At 37.9% G+C, this 16,823-nt stretch overlaps 1 protein-coding gene across 1 annotated transcript in view; it reads left to right on the plus strand.

The window, feature by feature from the left end:
- Window positions 1–14,710, plus strand: part of LOC126240638 (uncharacterized) — a 37,352-nt gene extending 22,642 nt beyond the window's left edge. The window contains exons 4-5 of the mRNA XM_049947943.1: window positions 14,223–14,471; window positions 14,564–14,710. Of these exons, the coding sequence (XP_049803900.1) occupies window positions 14,223–14,471; window positions 14,564–14,710 (396 nt within the window). The remainder of the gene's footprint in view (window positions 1–14,222; window positions 14,472–14,563) is intronic.
- The last annotated feature ends 2,113 nt before the right edge of the window (window positions 14,711–16,823 follow it).

The following is a 16,823-nucleotide window of genomic DNA, read 5'->3' on the forward strand; positions in this document are numbered from 1 at the left end:
ACATTTACATTGGTTTACATCGTGTTACTATATATGCATTTAATGCATCCACATTTTATTTTCCAGTCATGCATACATCAGTTTAATATTCTCCTAGACAATCTTTGGTCCTTCACAAAGAAATGGCACTTACCATTACCTATATTTGAGTTTTGTAGGTTCTAATTTTCTAAATATGTCCATACCTATCAAACAGTCGACTATAAGTTTGTCTACTACTAAAAAATTACATCGCACAGAAAATTGTTCAATGTTCACGGTGATAAGAGCTTGGTGTTTTACTAATTTGGTTTTGCCGCATGTAGCGGTTTGTACTTTTTGTATTAACCATTTGAGTTACGTTGTTATAGTATTTTGCTGTCTGACGCCCCATTTGTTATTACTTTCTCCTCATATATTAGGTCGATTGAATCTAAAATTGATAGAAAATATTCTGTGTCGTGCTCTCAGGTGTAGTAATTACTTTTCACAAATGTGTGATGGCAAATGATTTTTCTAAAATTTTTTAAAACATCCACATGAGAAATAGGATTCATACAATAACGTGTTTTGTTGAGATACTTCTCAAAATATCTTCGCAAGCTACCATATTTGCAATTAAAAGGGGCGGAGTTAAAAACCTCTCGCCTAAGTCTCTTGTGTATGGCTTCTGTTCTGACCAGTATTTGTCAAGAAATGCCTGTTCAGATTGTAAATATGTGGTACAACGCCTTGCATGTACCCAACAACAAACCTGATCTTTTGCGCTTCTGTCCAACTGCTAGAGAACACATGTCAAAAAGCAGTAATAAACACAACACGATTCATCTTCTTACCTTCACTCGTAAATGTTGGGAATTGACAGACCTTCCTCAGCTAATATCATGGACAAGCAGTTTGCATTTTGTACTGTGTTTACATAGCTGTCATAAATATTTACACTTCACGTAGGTACTGGTTCTGGTGATATGTCATGTAAACTTACTCTCTACGTTCTGTCATTACTGCTGGCATTGTTTGTAGGGTTTGCAATGATCTGTGTGCATACATTACTTTGGTTTGCTGTGGCTTGCTCTTTGTTTATGTGTATAACTTGCGTCTCTGTATCAGTTTCACCTAAGTAGTTGTGTATCCTGTGCTCTGTAGCTTGCAAATTGGTGTTCACTTTGTCGATAATGTCATTTTCCTTTTGCTGAATAACCTTTTCAAATACATCATTGATTAATTTACATTCCTTCACTACTTTTTCCGCTGTGCTCCTGGTTTTGTCTAAAGTGCCTGCTTCAGCCTGTGAAATTACGTCAGATAAATTTTCATTAATTTTGTCTCTTTCCTTTTTGGCACAGACTGATTCGATTTCATATGATGCTACTTTTAAAGTGAGTTCTTCAATAGCTATTGGTGTGTTTTCATAATCCTTGGTTGGTTTGTGGGTTTAAAGGGACCAGACTGCTACGGTCATCAGTCCCCATAATCCTTGTGCAGTTTGTTTACTATGGTAGACATGTTCTTTACTGCGGAAGTTAATTGTGTGTGTGTGTGTGTGTGTGTGTGTGTCATTGCTTTTATTTGCTGCTCTACTGTATCATTCTGCTCATTAAGGGTGTATAATTTCTGTTTTATACTCGTAATGTCATTGTTTACCTCTGAAAGTCCATCTTGTATTAGCTGGTTTTCCATGTCTTTAAATTTTACATTCATCTCCTCGTGAAAGTTCGTTGTCAAATCACTGATCTGCTGTGTGACTGTATCCTGAAAATCTCTTAAAACTTGTTTTATGTGGTTTATGTCTTGTGTGACTATGGTAAGGTTTTACGACAAATTGTCAAATTTTGTATTTATGTCGTTCGCAAATTGGTGTTTATATTTTTTATGTCTGCACGCAAACTGGTGTAATTGGTGTTCATACTATCCAGTTTTTGAAGTAACGCCGCAAGTGCGTCATTTTCGCTGCTATTTAATGTACTTTGGTTGTTGACATCTGTACTCTACAAATCAACATTTGAATTTTGTGTGATGGGTGACAGTAGAGTGTCATCAACAATCATGTTATCTGCACTTTCTATGTTTTCCTGTGCGAACAGAATGTTGTTCACGGAGATAAGTGATGTAGTTTCATCTACTGTCATCAATGTATCATCAAAGTTAGAGCTCTGTGACAGCTCACTAGCGCGTGTCATTTTGGTCATGTTTATCTCTGAACTATACGTCTAATTATGGAAGACATGGCGGTGGTACTTCAAATAATCTATCCTGCAATTGTATGCCATCTTGGCTCATTGCATTTTCACCATTGTCAACAATAACGGAAACTGATTTTTGTGCCATTTTGTTTGAACATTAAAATTAAAATTTTTGGAAAACAGAAAATTGAAATATATTATTTTTGTGAATTTAAACTTATGATTTACGTGTCATCAAGCGTTATGTAGCTACTTTTTTTGACGCACAAAACGTTATGACATGGAAGCTTTAAACTTTTCTCTCGCTACTCATTACATAAAGTTTCTGAAAAATTCATTATAATGCATTTAGGAAAGGAAATTAAGGAAAGGTACTTCAAATTATTATGCAGGAGACGCTACCAAGTATAGCTAAGCAAGCGGTTGAATAGCGGTCCTACCTTTGCTGCAATGAAACAAGCAGCGTATTTCCACAATTTTCCGCAAATTCAGGTTTCTTTTTGCTTTCTTTTTGAATTGGTTTTCTCCACAAGAATTTTTGGTTCTGGTTATTTTGCTCCCAGTCGTGATGTTGCACATGAAAATTTGAAAATAATTAGTACATTAAAAAAAAATCTCATACGATGTCATAATTTACACAACTGGTTTCATGACTTTCTCAATGTCATGTCACCAGGTCGCTAGTTGTGCAAATATAATTGTTTGTATGCTATTGACATATTTGATTTTTATGATTTTTGCAGGGAATAAATTGTCTTTTCGTTTGATTCACAAATTTCGTAAATTGTGATCCAGTGGTGTTGTGAACTTACGTGGAAGTATTTATCTCTTGGCCGTGTATATTTACAGTTCTTAATCAGGCTTCTTCTTCCAAATGCAGGCTGCTTGATGACCTGACATTGAGGTGATGTGCGGAAGAAAAGAAATAATAATTATTATTCAGACAACACAAATGGCTACCACCCACATCTTACAAAAATACGTCTTCTCCACTGGGGAAGTAAAGACAGAGTGTCTATTAATTGACAAAAAATTGAATGAGGTTAGCCTCATTTGTTACCGCCTTCCGTCATAGTAAAATACATCATTTGCAGATGTTTTTTGTCAGTGCTTTTCTTGGGTACCAATACATGGGGCACTTTGTTCAGAACTGTCCACAGGCACATTGGTGGTGAAATCAGGCCAGCACTCGTGGCTCAGCATTAACTGGTACATGAGGTGGTGTGACCATTGTGCAATGCTCCCACTTTGACTACCAGACACCCCAGTGCAAAATCAGTGGCAGACATTTGTCTGTTCGGATACAGGATCACAAATATCTGTGGCTAGCCAGAGCATTCTGCGTAAAGTGAATTTGACCCACAGTCTAACATAAGACTGTGATTTGAACTTACTCCATTGTAAGTTAAGTGGTGTTGTGGTAAAAGTGTGAATTATTTCAGTTCCACATTGTTGGGTTTCTGATTTTTGGGGGAGACTTCTGAAAATGTGTGGAATTTTTGCCTTCCATGGGTGTTAGCTCTGGTCCTGGCGGAGGTTCGAGTGTGTGTGTTTGTCCTTAGGATAATTTAGGTTAAGTAGTGTGTAAGCTTAGGGACTGATGACCTTAGCAGTGAAGTCCCATAAGATTTCACACACATTTGAACATTTGGGTGTTAGCTACAATGTCATTCCAAACTTCCAGAGTAAACATCACACTTAAGTCAATCTACAGCAGCACATTGTACAGCTGGATGTGGGACATTGTTCCATCCCAGTTTTACAGCTGGAAGAGCCAGACTGTCACAAGGAATACCTGACACACAAGGGAAGCTGAATAAACTGTGTACACAGTCTCTTAGAACAGGGTGTATATGACCTGGGAAAACTGGGAGATTTGGGAAAGCCCGGGAAGTTTTTCATCTGAGAGAAAACCGGGAAAAACCCAGTAATTATTTTGAAGTCTGGAAATTTTTCATTGTTTTAGTTTCAGTTAAATTTTTGTAACTTTGACTGGTAAGAACAAATACTCTGACAAAGGATATTACTGTATCTCGCTACTGCAGAATAATACTGCAGCAATAAAACATGAATGAGAGAAAAAAATGAAAATAAAACTTAAGTTGTAAAGGAAATGTGCCAATTACAACAACAAAACACAGTACTCATAGAAGCGTCTGCCAACAGCAAAATGTGTCAAAGGCTTTAGAAAGACTATGCAATGCATCATAACAACAAATTGCCTCCAATGAGCGTGACATCACAACTGCTTACACTAGATTCGTTTGAGCAGTTGCGAGCAAGCTAGTGCACGTACGCAGTTGAGTCACGGTTTTTGTGAACAAATGTTATAAAGAACACGAGACCGACACTGAGGTTAACCAGGAATTAGTAGAACAAAAATTGAATGAATCAAATATTCTAGATGCTACACAACGACAAGAGCTACGAAACACAATTAGTTTTTGGATTAGTTATAAGTTTTTTATATTGCAACAACCAGTGCATCAACACAGCACAGAAGAACATATTTAAGACAGGTGTTATACGTACCAATGAAAAAATGGGCCGCACCTCAATGATTTATTTATTACTACATCTATGTGTATATTTTGGTCCTCAAGCAAATGAAGAGTAAGAATATACATTGTCACAGTGCAACTACAAAACATTTAACCGTACCTACTGACTACAAAGTGCACATAAACACGGAAGCATGTGACCTCAAATAAAACTAATCAATTCATATCACATCACATGCAAATATAAACGACGACATTTCCACTTAATCGTAATGCAAAAACTTTTGCGTTATGAACGCAAAGCTACACGTAAAAAATTATAAGCAAACACAATGGTGTCTAGTACATAATCGTTAATATGTTTCGGTTCCATGAAAAGGGAGTTCCCTGATGAGTGATTTAAGAAAGGATGAATAGCATTTCCTTAGTAATCTGTAACCTGGTAGAATAGTATTCCTTATTCCCTCCCCAACGCAGGAGGTGGTGCCAAAGTGTGGTTAAGTCAGCAACGCATAAAGTAAAATCCTGACGTAAATGTTTTTCTCTGTTTCTCCCTAGGAGAATATTAAACTCTTATAACTGATATATGCATGACTGGAAAATAAAACGTGGATGCATTAAATGCATATGTATTAACACGATGTAAAGGAATGTAAATGAGTTACTTGTATTTATGACAAAGGAATGTTTTTTTAAGTTAACAAACAAACTGTACTAACATTTAACTGTAACTGAAGAAGGAATTTTGTAATGTTTTAGTATTTAAGAATTTTCTATGTTTAATACAAATAATGGGTGGAATGTCAGCCTTAGATGTAAGCCATTGTAATATGCATTGTTATGTCAAAATGTTCATGTGAATTTTTTGTATATATTGAGTCATAAGTAAATGATGAACTTGAAGAACTATCTAAAAGGAAAAAACCTCAAGGACTAAAAGGAATTCTCACGACAAACTGAACAACGAAACATATTGTGGTACCCAAATGCATGTGCAATAGTGCAACAAATCAATTGTGGTAATGTCATGCTACGCAACGTCTGATATATTAATCAGCAAACTAAAATTGTGCAGGCGTCACTTACCCTGAAATCGGGTGTTGATGTCCAGCATTCACCCCACCGAAAATGTGGATACGACAGAGAAGATCCTTTCCGGGCTGTATGAAAGTGAATTATCTGCCACAGCATCAGTTCTTGAAGAGCAAATGCACACGCATTGCACTCACATTGGAAGGCCATGCCACAGCAAATTATTCAACAGATAGTATGGCACTCAGAGTGAAAATGACACTAAAACTGTGAGTCGAAATGCAGACAACTGTACCCAATGATATGTGGAACATTTAACGGTTGTTGCGCAGTCAACAAACATATTTAGCGTACATGCGCACAATACAAGATAATGTATAAGCAAGACAAGGTGACATAACCAACCCAATCATTGTACCCCCTTTGGCACAAACTTAAATTTAAGCTATACGAATAGATACAAAGCACTGTGCACTTCCACTGCATGTCACTGCACAGAGCAGGGCAATTGTATTGGTACATAAGAAAAGCACTGACAAAAAACATTAGTGGGACCGCTGTAAGCGTCATAAAAAGATGTATTTTACTATGACGGAAGGCAGTAACGAATGAGGGAAACCTCATTCAATTTTTTTGTCAATTAATAGACACACTCTGTCTTTAGTCCTCAAGTGGAGAAGACATATTTTTGTAAGGTGTGGGTGGTAGCCATTTGTGTTGTCTGAATAATAATTATTATTGGAACAAAAACACAAAAGTTTTCTTTTCTTCTGTGCATCACCTCAATGTCAGGTCAACAAGCAGCCTGCATTTGGAAGAAGAAGCCTGATTAAGAACTGTAAATACACATAGTCAAGAGATAAATACTTATCGCGGAAGGAGATGAATATAACCAAGGACACCATGTAAGTTCACAACACCACTTACGCAATTAGTGAATTAAAGGAAAAGACAATTTATTCCCTGCAAGCTTTTGTTGAACATAACCACAGCCCAGAACATCACACAAATAACACAATCTTCACTTTAAGCACTACCCACTTCCTCCTTAGTCTAGTTACAAAAACAATTTCAGTCAAATCTACACCAGTTGTTACTACCTCATCCAGGGTTCTCAGAATCTCCATGCTGATCTTCCTTGACATTTCAGGTGGCAGGCCCCACAAAAACACTCATGTGTCTTTTGTCCCCATTGTTCTGACTCCTGTCAAATAGCTTTATTAATACTAACAAAGAGATAGAGGGGCTGGCCAGTACTTACCTCAGCTCAGTACAGCCGATAGATAACACAAAACAGAACAGAAAATTTACATTCCTAGCTTTCGGAACTTTGTTCCTCCATCAGGGAGGAGAGAGGGGAAAAAAGGGAAGAAGGGAAAGTGGATTCAGTTATTCACAACCAAGGTTATGGAGCAACAGGGTTGTGAGTGAGTGAATCAACTTTCCCTTTTTTCCCCTCTCTCCTCCCTGATGGAGGAACAAAGTTCCGAAAGCTAGGAATGTAAATTTTCTGTTCTGTTTTGTGTTATCTATCGGCTGTACTGAGCTGAGGTAAGTACTGGCCAGCCCCTCTATCTCTTTGTTAGTATTTGTTTCACATCTTTATATGAGATTTTCCATTAATCATTTAAATAGCTTTATTAGCATGATCATCATACATTAATTCATACATATTTACACTGATTTACTTGATGTGATCCACAGAACCTTCTACTGATTTTCCCTGTTTCTGCATTACACCATTAAGCTGTTCATGATAAAACTATGATCCTGTAATGACCCACTAACCCTTCCCAAAAGTTGGAGGAGGAATGAGCACCCCACAGTTCCTCACTGCACATCATGTATTACCTGTCATCCCTTACCAGTTTTAAATGAGCTACGGTTAATAATTGTTCATCACTCTAGTTCCTCATTTCCATTGCCATATGCAAACTATTCATGAATACAAAAATATCTTCCCTCGATTTACCAGAAAACAGTGCCACCGATGAAGCTGTATCCACATTAAGGATAGGTGAAAACATGCTTGAAGATTACTCTTCCCTTCTTTCACCCTTCAGATGATTCACTTCTCTACACAAAACTTCATTATCAGCTCTAACCTTAGCTACCTTGTTTAGTACATGCTGAATTTTCTCCTGAGTTGTTTTCTCAGTGGCAGCCACTTTGCTCATATCTACTACCAAAAGCACATATTATATCCAGAAAGAAAGGAAAGGACAAACACAGTGACATGGGCCCAAAATAAAACACTTGTTGCTGACAACTAATTGAAAACTTGTGATGAATGACACTAGTTGTACCTCCTTCTCCACAGGGCTCAGTTGAACGACTGTTTCTTGACTCCAACAGGTATCCTGACACCAATATTGTAACAAGGTAATGAAGCAAGCCTATTGGTTTGCTAGAACACTTCATTGATGAACATAAAAAGACATGGTTCAGTACATATGAAGCAGACAGACTGCAGGCGACCAGATGTGATCCTCCAACCCCAGCACAGTGGTACAGTCTTGGCGATGCAGACATTTCTCGTGGATGGTAGTGGTGGCCCGATTACCATGGCATGCTGGTGGATGATAGCTGACAGTGGCAGGGTAGCAGCGTGGCAGCAAGGCGACATCTCAGTGCTCTGATTGGACATTCAGAGAGCGGTCATTGTTTTGCGGCCTGGCAGAGGTAGTGTCATAGATGTGGTGATGACTAACACAGGTTGTGCGTCATTGGATGGCCCAACTGTGACAACTTGCTGACAGGCTGGTGCATGTGGTTTATATAAAATTTCCAAGTACTGACAGTTGTGGAAGATCTCCTGTATCGAGGCAATGTCAAAACATTTTGAGTGGTGTTGATGGCCTAAGATGGCAGAATCGGTAGGTCATGTGACAGGAGTCTGTATCACATCCCTGATGCAGAAATGCCAGATGTCAAAACTGTATTTGCTGATACTGCTGAGCTGACATGGCATTGGCTGGTAACAGCGGCTTGATTTCAGTTGCTGTGCTTCAGTCCCAGCTGTCACTGTTTGAGCTGTCACACATGCAAAGACTGGCAAGTTGCTTTAAATGCTTAGAAATGTAAAATTTGCACTTCATACGATGTAAAAATGTAGTATCCTATGGCTATAATAGCAATGAGTCATTGTTGGAATTGGCCAACTCAAACAAAATCCTGGGTATAACACTTTGTAGGGATATGAAATGGAATGATCATGTAGGCTCAGTCATGGGTAAAACAGGTGGTAGACTTTGGTTTATGAGTAGAATACTCAGGAAATTCAATCAATCTACAAATGAAATTGCTTACAAATCATTTGTGTGATCCATCCCAGAACACTGAACATATACATATAAGGGCAGTATAAATAGCCACAGGTTTGTTTGACCAGCAGGACAGAGTCACAGATATGCTGAAGTAACGGAACTGGCGGACTATTGAAGATAAATGTAAATTATCACACGAAAGCCTACTTACAAAGTATCAAGAAACGGCTGTAAATGATGACCCTAGGAATACAAGGTGTGACAATAAAGTAATGAGACTGATGTGAAAAAAAAATGTTGCTTACTGTTTTAGTCAAGGTTAGTGTTGTCTCCTTCAAAGTAGTTCCCTTCTGGTTGCACACACTTTTTCCATCGTTTCTGCTATTGATGGTAACATTTCTGGAACTCATCTTCTGTAGTATCCTCCGAGACCCTCGTCACAGCTTTTTGGACATCTTGTGTTGTTTGAAAATGGTGTCCCTTGACCACCATTTTGACTCTTGGGAATAGGCAAAAGTCACACAGAGCAATATCCGGTGACTAAGGTGGCCGTAGTAGTACCAAAATTTGTTTTAAGGTTCAAAATTGCTATACTGTCAGAGCAGTATGGGATGGCGCATTATCGTGATGCAAAATCCAATTATCAGCAATGTTGGTACAGACACGAAGAACTCTTTTATGAACTCTTTATAAAATTTGTTTGTAGTAATATTGGTTAATTGTTTTTCCAGGAGGCACACACTCCTTATGAACAATTCCCTTGGAATCAAAGAATCACACAAGCATGTGTTTCACTTTTGACTTTAACATGCAAGCTTTTTTTGGTCTGGGTGATCCCTTTGAGCACCATTGCAAACTCTGGCGTTTTGTCTCTGGATCGTACTGAAAAAACCAACTTTCATCACCAGTGATAACATGGCTCAACAATTCTGGATTGATTTACGTTTGCTCTAACAGATCGGCTGCCACATTTTTCCGTGTTTCTCGCTGTTGGGGTGTGAGATTTTTAGGGACCACTTTTGCACAGATCTTTTCCATACCAAGATCTCCAATTATTATTAAATGAACTGTTTCTCAATTGATGGTCAGTTCTTCTGCAATCATTTTCATGGATAATCTTCGATCATATGTACGAGTTCACGCACTCTGGCCAAGTTGACATCCGTCCGTGAGGTTGATGGTCATCCACTGTCGTCTTCATCTTCAACATATGTTCTGCCTTCACTAAACATTTTATGCCAACGAAAACCTTGAGCTCTTGACATAATCTCCTTTCCAAAAGCCTTCTGAAGCTTACCATAAGTTGTTGTCGCGTTTTCACCCAATTTAACACAAAAAGAAATGGCATACCGTTGCGCAATATTATGCGGTTCCATTTCCGTGACGAGAGACACAAACACGTGTTAACTTATTACAACACAACTCATGACTGAGCAGTTGCATCGATGTGCCGCTTGGACTAGAAGCAGCTTGTAGACCAAGGTCAAAGAAATTGTGCCTACGCAAGCCTGCAGAGGTGTCACATCTTGCAAAGAAAATCAGTCTTGTTACTTTATTGTCACACCTCATATGCTACAGTCCCTGCAGTATAGACCACTCTGAATTACAGGCATGCTCTGTGGGACTCATATAGCCGCCCTTATCAACCTGCTTACACATCAGGGCCACACACAGTTTTCCAGACTGCGGAATGTAAGCTGCCCTGCATGATAGGAGTGTTGTGTTGGAATATTATGTGTCTACTTTGCAAGGTAGGCTATATATTTGGGGCAAAAACAGGTTTGAGGCCACTGACATGTTAGGCTTCCCTGCACAGCAGGCACATTGTGGGAGTAGCATCAATCAACTTTATCAGTCTCTTTTGCAGGTGTTCAACATGTGGATCAGCACAGCTTGGGAAAGGCTGAGATGATTAGAGGAGTGGATAGACAGAGAGAAGGGCAGGAGAGATGGTACAGGAAGAGAGGTGGGAGGAAGGAATGGACAGAGACAGAGGGCAGCAGGGGATGAACAGAAAGAGCAGGAGGGGATGGAGAGAGACAGAGGGCAGCACAGGATGGACAGAGAGGGCAGGAGGGGATGGACAGAGAGAGGGGAACAGAGGAGAAGGGAACAGATGGAGGAGGAGGGAGGGAAGAGGAGGAGATGGATAATGAGGGAAGGGAGGAAGAAACAGACAGAGAGAGTGTGGAGGAGGAGGAGGAGGAGGAGCAGAAGGTGGACATAGAGAGGGGACAAAGGAAATGGATAAAAATATCGGCTAGGAGGGGATGGACAAAGAAACAGGAGGAGGATATGGACACAGGAATATATGACCAGTTACAAGAGGTGGAGGAGATGAAGAAAGAGAGGGGGAGGAAGAGGAGGTGAAGAGAGAGAGGAGAGGGGATGAGGAGATTAACAGATAAAGGTGGAAAGATTAGGTGGACAGAGAGATGAATGGAGGCAGTGTGTCAAACTACCAGGAAAAAACTGATATTAATCTAAAGCGTATACCGTATTTACTCGAATCTAAGCCGCACTTTTTTCCGGTTTTTGTAATCCAAAAAACCGCCTGCGGCATAGAATCGAGCGCAAAGTAAGCGGAAGTTCTGAAAAATGTTGGTAGGTGCCGCCACAACTAACTTCTGCCATCGAATATATGTAGTGCTGCACAGGCATGCTTTGCAGGCACAAAGATAAATACTGGCGCCAAAATAAATTTAAAAAAAAGAAAAAGAAAGGGGTGAAAGACGAGCCTTCTTCTCCGCCCCGAGTTTCGACCACTGCATTTTATACATTATCCAACAAAGCAAATACAAATTCCGTATTGTTCATTTTCGAATGTTGCAGCATTTTAATGTACTACGAAAATCCGACTGGCAAGACTGTCTGGGATGTTTGTCAATATGGCCAACTCTAGGTTCTGAATTTTTTCAACCTGTAAGAAGAGAAGGTTGCTAATAGGAACTTTTATTAATTGTGAATTCTCTTCGCCATGAGAATAATACGAAGATAAACATTTTGCCATGTATTCTTTCGTGTTTGCTGCTATCTCATTTAAATCCTGTCTGCCTAATAAACTACGAAACTAGGGTGAGACAACAGCAAATGTGGAAGAATATACATGTCATGTTTATATTCGTATTATTCTTATGCCTAATAGTGATACAGTCACAAATGAAGCACGGCAATTGACTAGATTTTTAAATCTAAGATGACTCTAATTTCTGTGCAGAATTTAATGTACTAAAGAGGCATCTGCAAAGATTTTCAAACGGAGAAAAATTTTCGCTAAACTCTCGTTCAGAACGTCTTCTATCAAAAGCGGTCTATTATTTGGTTCTTGTTGATCATTATCAAAGAAAGCAGCAGTGTAAGTGACAACAAATAGCAGTCTCTTGCCATTGTTTTGCTAATGAAACAATTCCTCTCTTTTTTTTTTTTTATAGTAAGCGGCGGTAGCGCGCACAAAAGCAAGCCATGCTGCGAGCGGGGACAGGTCGTAAACACTCATTATCAGAATGCGACAAACAATATTCATACTTTTATATTATGAATGGTTGCACAGTTTTTACAGAAACTGCCTATTTGTTGCACTATTTTCTATGAGAATTTTGTTTTTCCCCAGAACAGGAAGACAAATTTTAATATTTTATGTTCTCTTATATTAAGAAAGTAACCCACAACACTACAAATCTGATTATAATATGTTAAGTACTACACTGTAAACAGTTATGAAGTCATGGGCATAAAGAAACTCCTTAAAATTTTTTAATTTCATGATCAAAATGCAGGACTAGTTTCAACAATGAGCTTTGCCTAGTGATACAATCAAACTTAGCAGAAAGGAATTTATTTCAGTAGATATTTGCAACTCCATTTTGCAATACATAGAGTGCACCCAAACAAATACTGCTCATTATGTGTTTAATGTTTCACGTGCCCACTGAACAGAGCAGGCCGAAATTATCCTAGTATGATGTTCAGTTTAATAATTTGTATTAATAGTGATGGAAAATTAAAAGAATAAAAAAACAGTACTTCAGCAGAAACTTAGTAGGGCTGCTGTATGGTGGTAGCAAACAGACAGTGCAGCATGGACTAACACATGAGAGAGAGGGAAGGTGGCATGTTTTGTGTGTAGTGTCAGTATATCTTGCAGGGGCTACACCTGCAGAGGATGGTCACAATTGAGGATGGGGGAGGGAAGGTGGGGAAATTGATAGGGAGCAAGGTGGAGGATGGGGTGGTGGTGGACAGAGAAGAGGGAGGAGGAGATGGAACTACAGAGAGGGGCACTAGGCAGTGGACAAGAGAGGGAGTGGAGGAGATGGGCGGAGAGAGAGGCAAGGAGGGAAGAGACAGAAAGAGAGAGATCAGGCATGCAGAGACAGTAGAGTGGAGGAGATGGTCAGAGAGAGGGGAGAAGAGGAGATGGACAGGCAGAAGGGGCAGATAAGATGGACTGAGAGAGGTGGAGGAGGTGATGTAGAGACAGGGAGATGGGGGAGAAGGATTTAGACAGAGACAGGGGAAAGAAGCAGCTCAAAAAAAAGTATGACTTTCAGTTTAACAGTTTGTATTAGTAGAGAAAATATAAAAAATAACCAGCACTTCAGCAGAAGCTTAGTAAAGCTGCTGTATGGTGGTAGCAAATTTCCAGTGCAGCATGAACTGACACATGAAACCAGTGGACACATATAAACTGGAAGACTAGACTGTTCTAAGAAAACAAATTTAAAGTGATACTGTATTAGCTGTTTTAGTATTGTTCCTCCATGACACACTTTTGCTTGGCCTCTAATGCTTTCTATAACGAAAGCTGACACCAACAAATCATTAACACTTGTTGGCCACATATTTCTTGCTCAACTTTCCCTCTGTTGTATCCTAGTCTGTGCCAAGCTATTTATCTGTTATCACCTTTCAGCACAGTTACTCAGTCACTGCTGGAGTATTGGTTATTCTCTTATCTTTCCGTCCATCTTAAAACGTCATTAAGTGATAGTTGCACTAGTCTAATTAGGGACTGATGTGTCAAATGGGAACATAAATTTAACTTCAAGAAACACATTTTTGTAACAATAAATGAAGCAAAATTTCCCCTTGACAATAGGCATTGCATGAAACACACAATAAGCAATATTTCGTTTAGGCAGACTCTATTTACAGACTGCAGAAACAAAAGAACACCAGAGAAATTCAACTGATGACTCTTAAGAGATAGATAGCAAATGTATCATAATTGTAGTCTTTTAAATTTGTCTATTCATGTGCAGGTACTAGTATATGCTGAAGGACCTGCAAACAGCCAGTTTCAACGATTATGGCAAGCAGTTATGCATATAAAAGAAAATCAAGGTAATGTGATGTATAATAGTGATTTAGCATTTGATGATCGTCTGTACACACCATTCCTTGTGTTTGCATGTGGGTTCATGGTGATCACACTAAAAGAACGGCTTGAAGATACCCTATCACGTCCAAAAATATTTTCCGAGGGTGCAGTTCCTCTACCAGCTTGCAGGGTACTGAAAGTTTCATATGTAAAACTGACAAAGTGACATTTACAGTGTTACATTGCTAGCAATTGTGAATTAATATGTGTACTTGTTCACAGGCTCTGAAGAAACTTAAACAGCTATTGGAAACAAGGGAGATGAAGGATGCTTCTCAGGGCCATATGTTCCCCACAGTAAATGAATTGCTTAGTTTTGATTTGGAATTTGGAGTGCCTACAATGTGTTCATATGAAACTGAAAATTAGACTTAATTTTATGGTGACTTTTTTATGTTACGTTAAATGCTCTTAAGTCTTTGTTTTATTGTTACAAACCCTATTAATTTGTTTTGCTGACAATGGAACTTAAACAATCAATATTCCATGGCAAGCTAATTTACTAATTAAAAATTCAACATTCAAGTCTGTTGTCTTCTTCTAAGAACAGGAACGGCTGAAGCACCAAAAATATTTTGTATTTCACTATTAAATCTTCGTCTCATTGAAAAGTACTTAAGAAAGCATATTCTGCTGACAAAAGATGTTGCAGGTATGTAATTTTTGCACAAATCATTTGGTTGTAAGCAATACATCGCAGCCTGTACTTTTACAATGGGTTTCATTATGAAATAACTGTAATATCAAGAACACAATTAGAAACCATCCTTCTGGATATAAGATCAGTTTAACATGTCACTTCCATTTTCCACATTTCAGTTCATTATAAAGTGCACCTACAACGACCTATTTACTCAATTTATTAGTTTCCCAGCCTAGTGCCCTCTGCTTTGCTAGCATAGACTGTATGGCCTGCAGAGATTTTATTTGTTTTTATTTAATCAAATTTGTATGTTGTTCACAAATTGCAACATCTAAGCTTTTCACACTAATTGAGATCGTATAAGCATAGTCTTTTCTGAATGTACTTTGACTAAAAAACAATTCTGATAGGTAGAGTCCAAAGCTTTGGTTATTCATGCCTTTTGAAGCCTTATGGAGATATTTCCATAGTAACTTTCATCCACTAAGACATATTTCTTTACCTCTAATTGTAGTTGGAAAATACCATTTTCATAAATTTAGCTTTAATTTTTTTAATGTAACAAAATATTTTCTTAAAAATGTTCATCCCCTGTTGCACTCCCTCAAGGGTTGAATTTCTAGAAACACTGAAAAAAAAATGATTTTTTTTAATTTCTAACTGAGGAGTAAAATACCAATTGTCATAGATGTAGCCTTAAAATGCTTTAGTAATTATTTATTTTCAAAAAAGCTTACACCTACTATTTTACCTTCTTTGTGGTCAAATTTCCAAAAATGGTGAAACACATTTTTTTTTTCAAACTAAGAAACAAAACAGTTTTTTTAGTTCCAGCTCAAGACTCCCTTAATAGTGACATAGTGTCAAAAAGCCTTTCATCCCCTATTATACCCCCTTAGGAGCGGAATTTCACACAATCCCTTCTTAAATTATGCCTGCAGTATAAGATCTGCACAATCTCCAAACTTCAACTTTCCATCTTTAGTGGTTTAGACCAGGTGATGATGAGTTCAAAAAATCCTTGGACAATGAAATAATTTCATAAAAACTTTCACCCCCATAGGGACTGAATTTCCAAAAAATAGTGAAAGGTGTATTTTTTTTATTTCTAACTGAAAAGCCAAATTTAAATTTTTATAGAGTCAGGTTCAAAAATGCTTTCACAATAAAATATTTTCATAAAAACATCTCATCCCCTATTTCACCCCCTTACGGGTTCCATTTCCAAAAATACTGAAACAGGTTTTTTTTTTTTTTTTTTTTTTTTTTTTTTTTTTTTTTTTTTCCTAACTGAGAAGTTAAATATCAATGTTCACAGATGTTGCTTTAAAAATACTTTAGTAGTTCTTCTAAATATTTCGCCCCCTTAGGGATTGAATTTCCAAAAGCAATGGTTTCTGTATGTTTTATTTCTAACAGAGAAGCCAGATCCAAATTTTCATAGATTTAGCTTCAGAAATGCTTGCACTAGGAAACATTTCCATAAAAACTTTCATCCCCTGTTGCACCCCCATTGGGGTTGAATTTTCAAAAACACTGAAATGCATACTTTTTTTATTTCTAGCTGAGATGCCAAATTTAAATCTTCATAGATTGAGCTTTAAAAATGTTTTCATAATAAAATATCTCCATAAAAAATGTCACCCCCATAGGCACTCAGTTTCCAAAAGACACTAAAATACATATTTTTTTTAAATTTATAGATGATAAGTCAAATACCAATGTTCGTAGCTGTAGCTTTAAAAATACTTTAGTAGTTCTATAATAATAATATATTTTCAGAAAAAACCTTCACCCACTATTTCACCCCCATTGGATTAAATTTCGAAAAATGCTGAA

This window comes from Schistocerca nitens, chromosome 1, assembly GCF_023898315.1.
Source record: "Schistocerca nitens isolate TAMUIC-IGC-003100 chromosome 1, iqSchNite1.1, whole genome shotgun sequence".
In the NCBI taxonomy this organism is placed as follows: Eukaryota; Metazoa; Arthropoda; class Insecta; order Orthoptera; family Acrididae; genus Schistocerca; species Schistocerca nitens.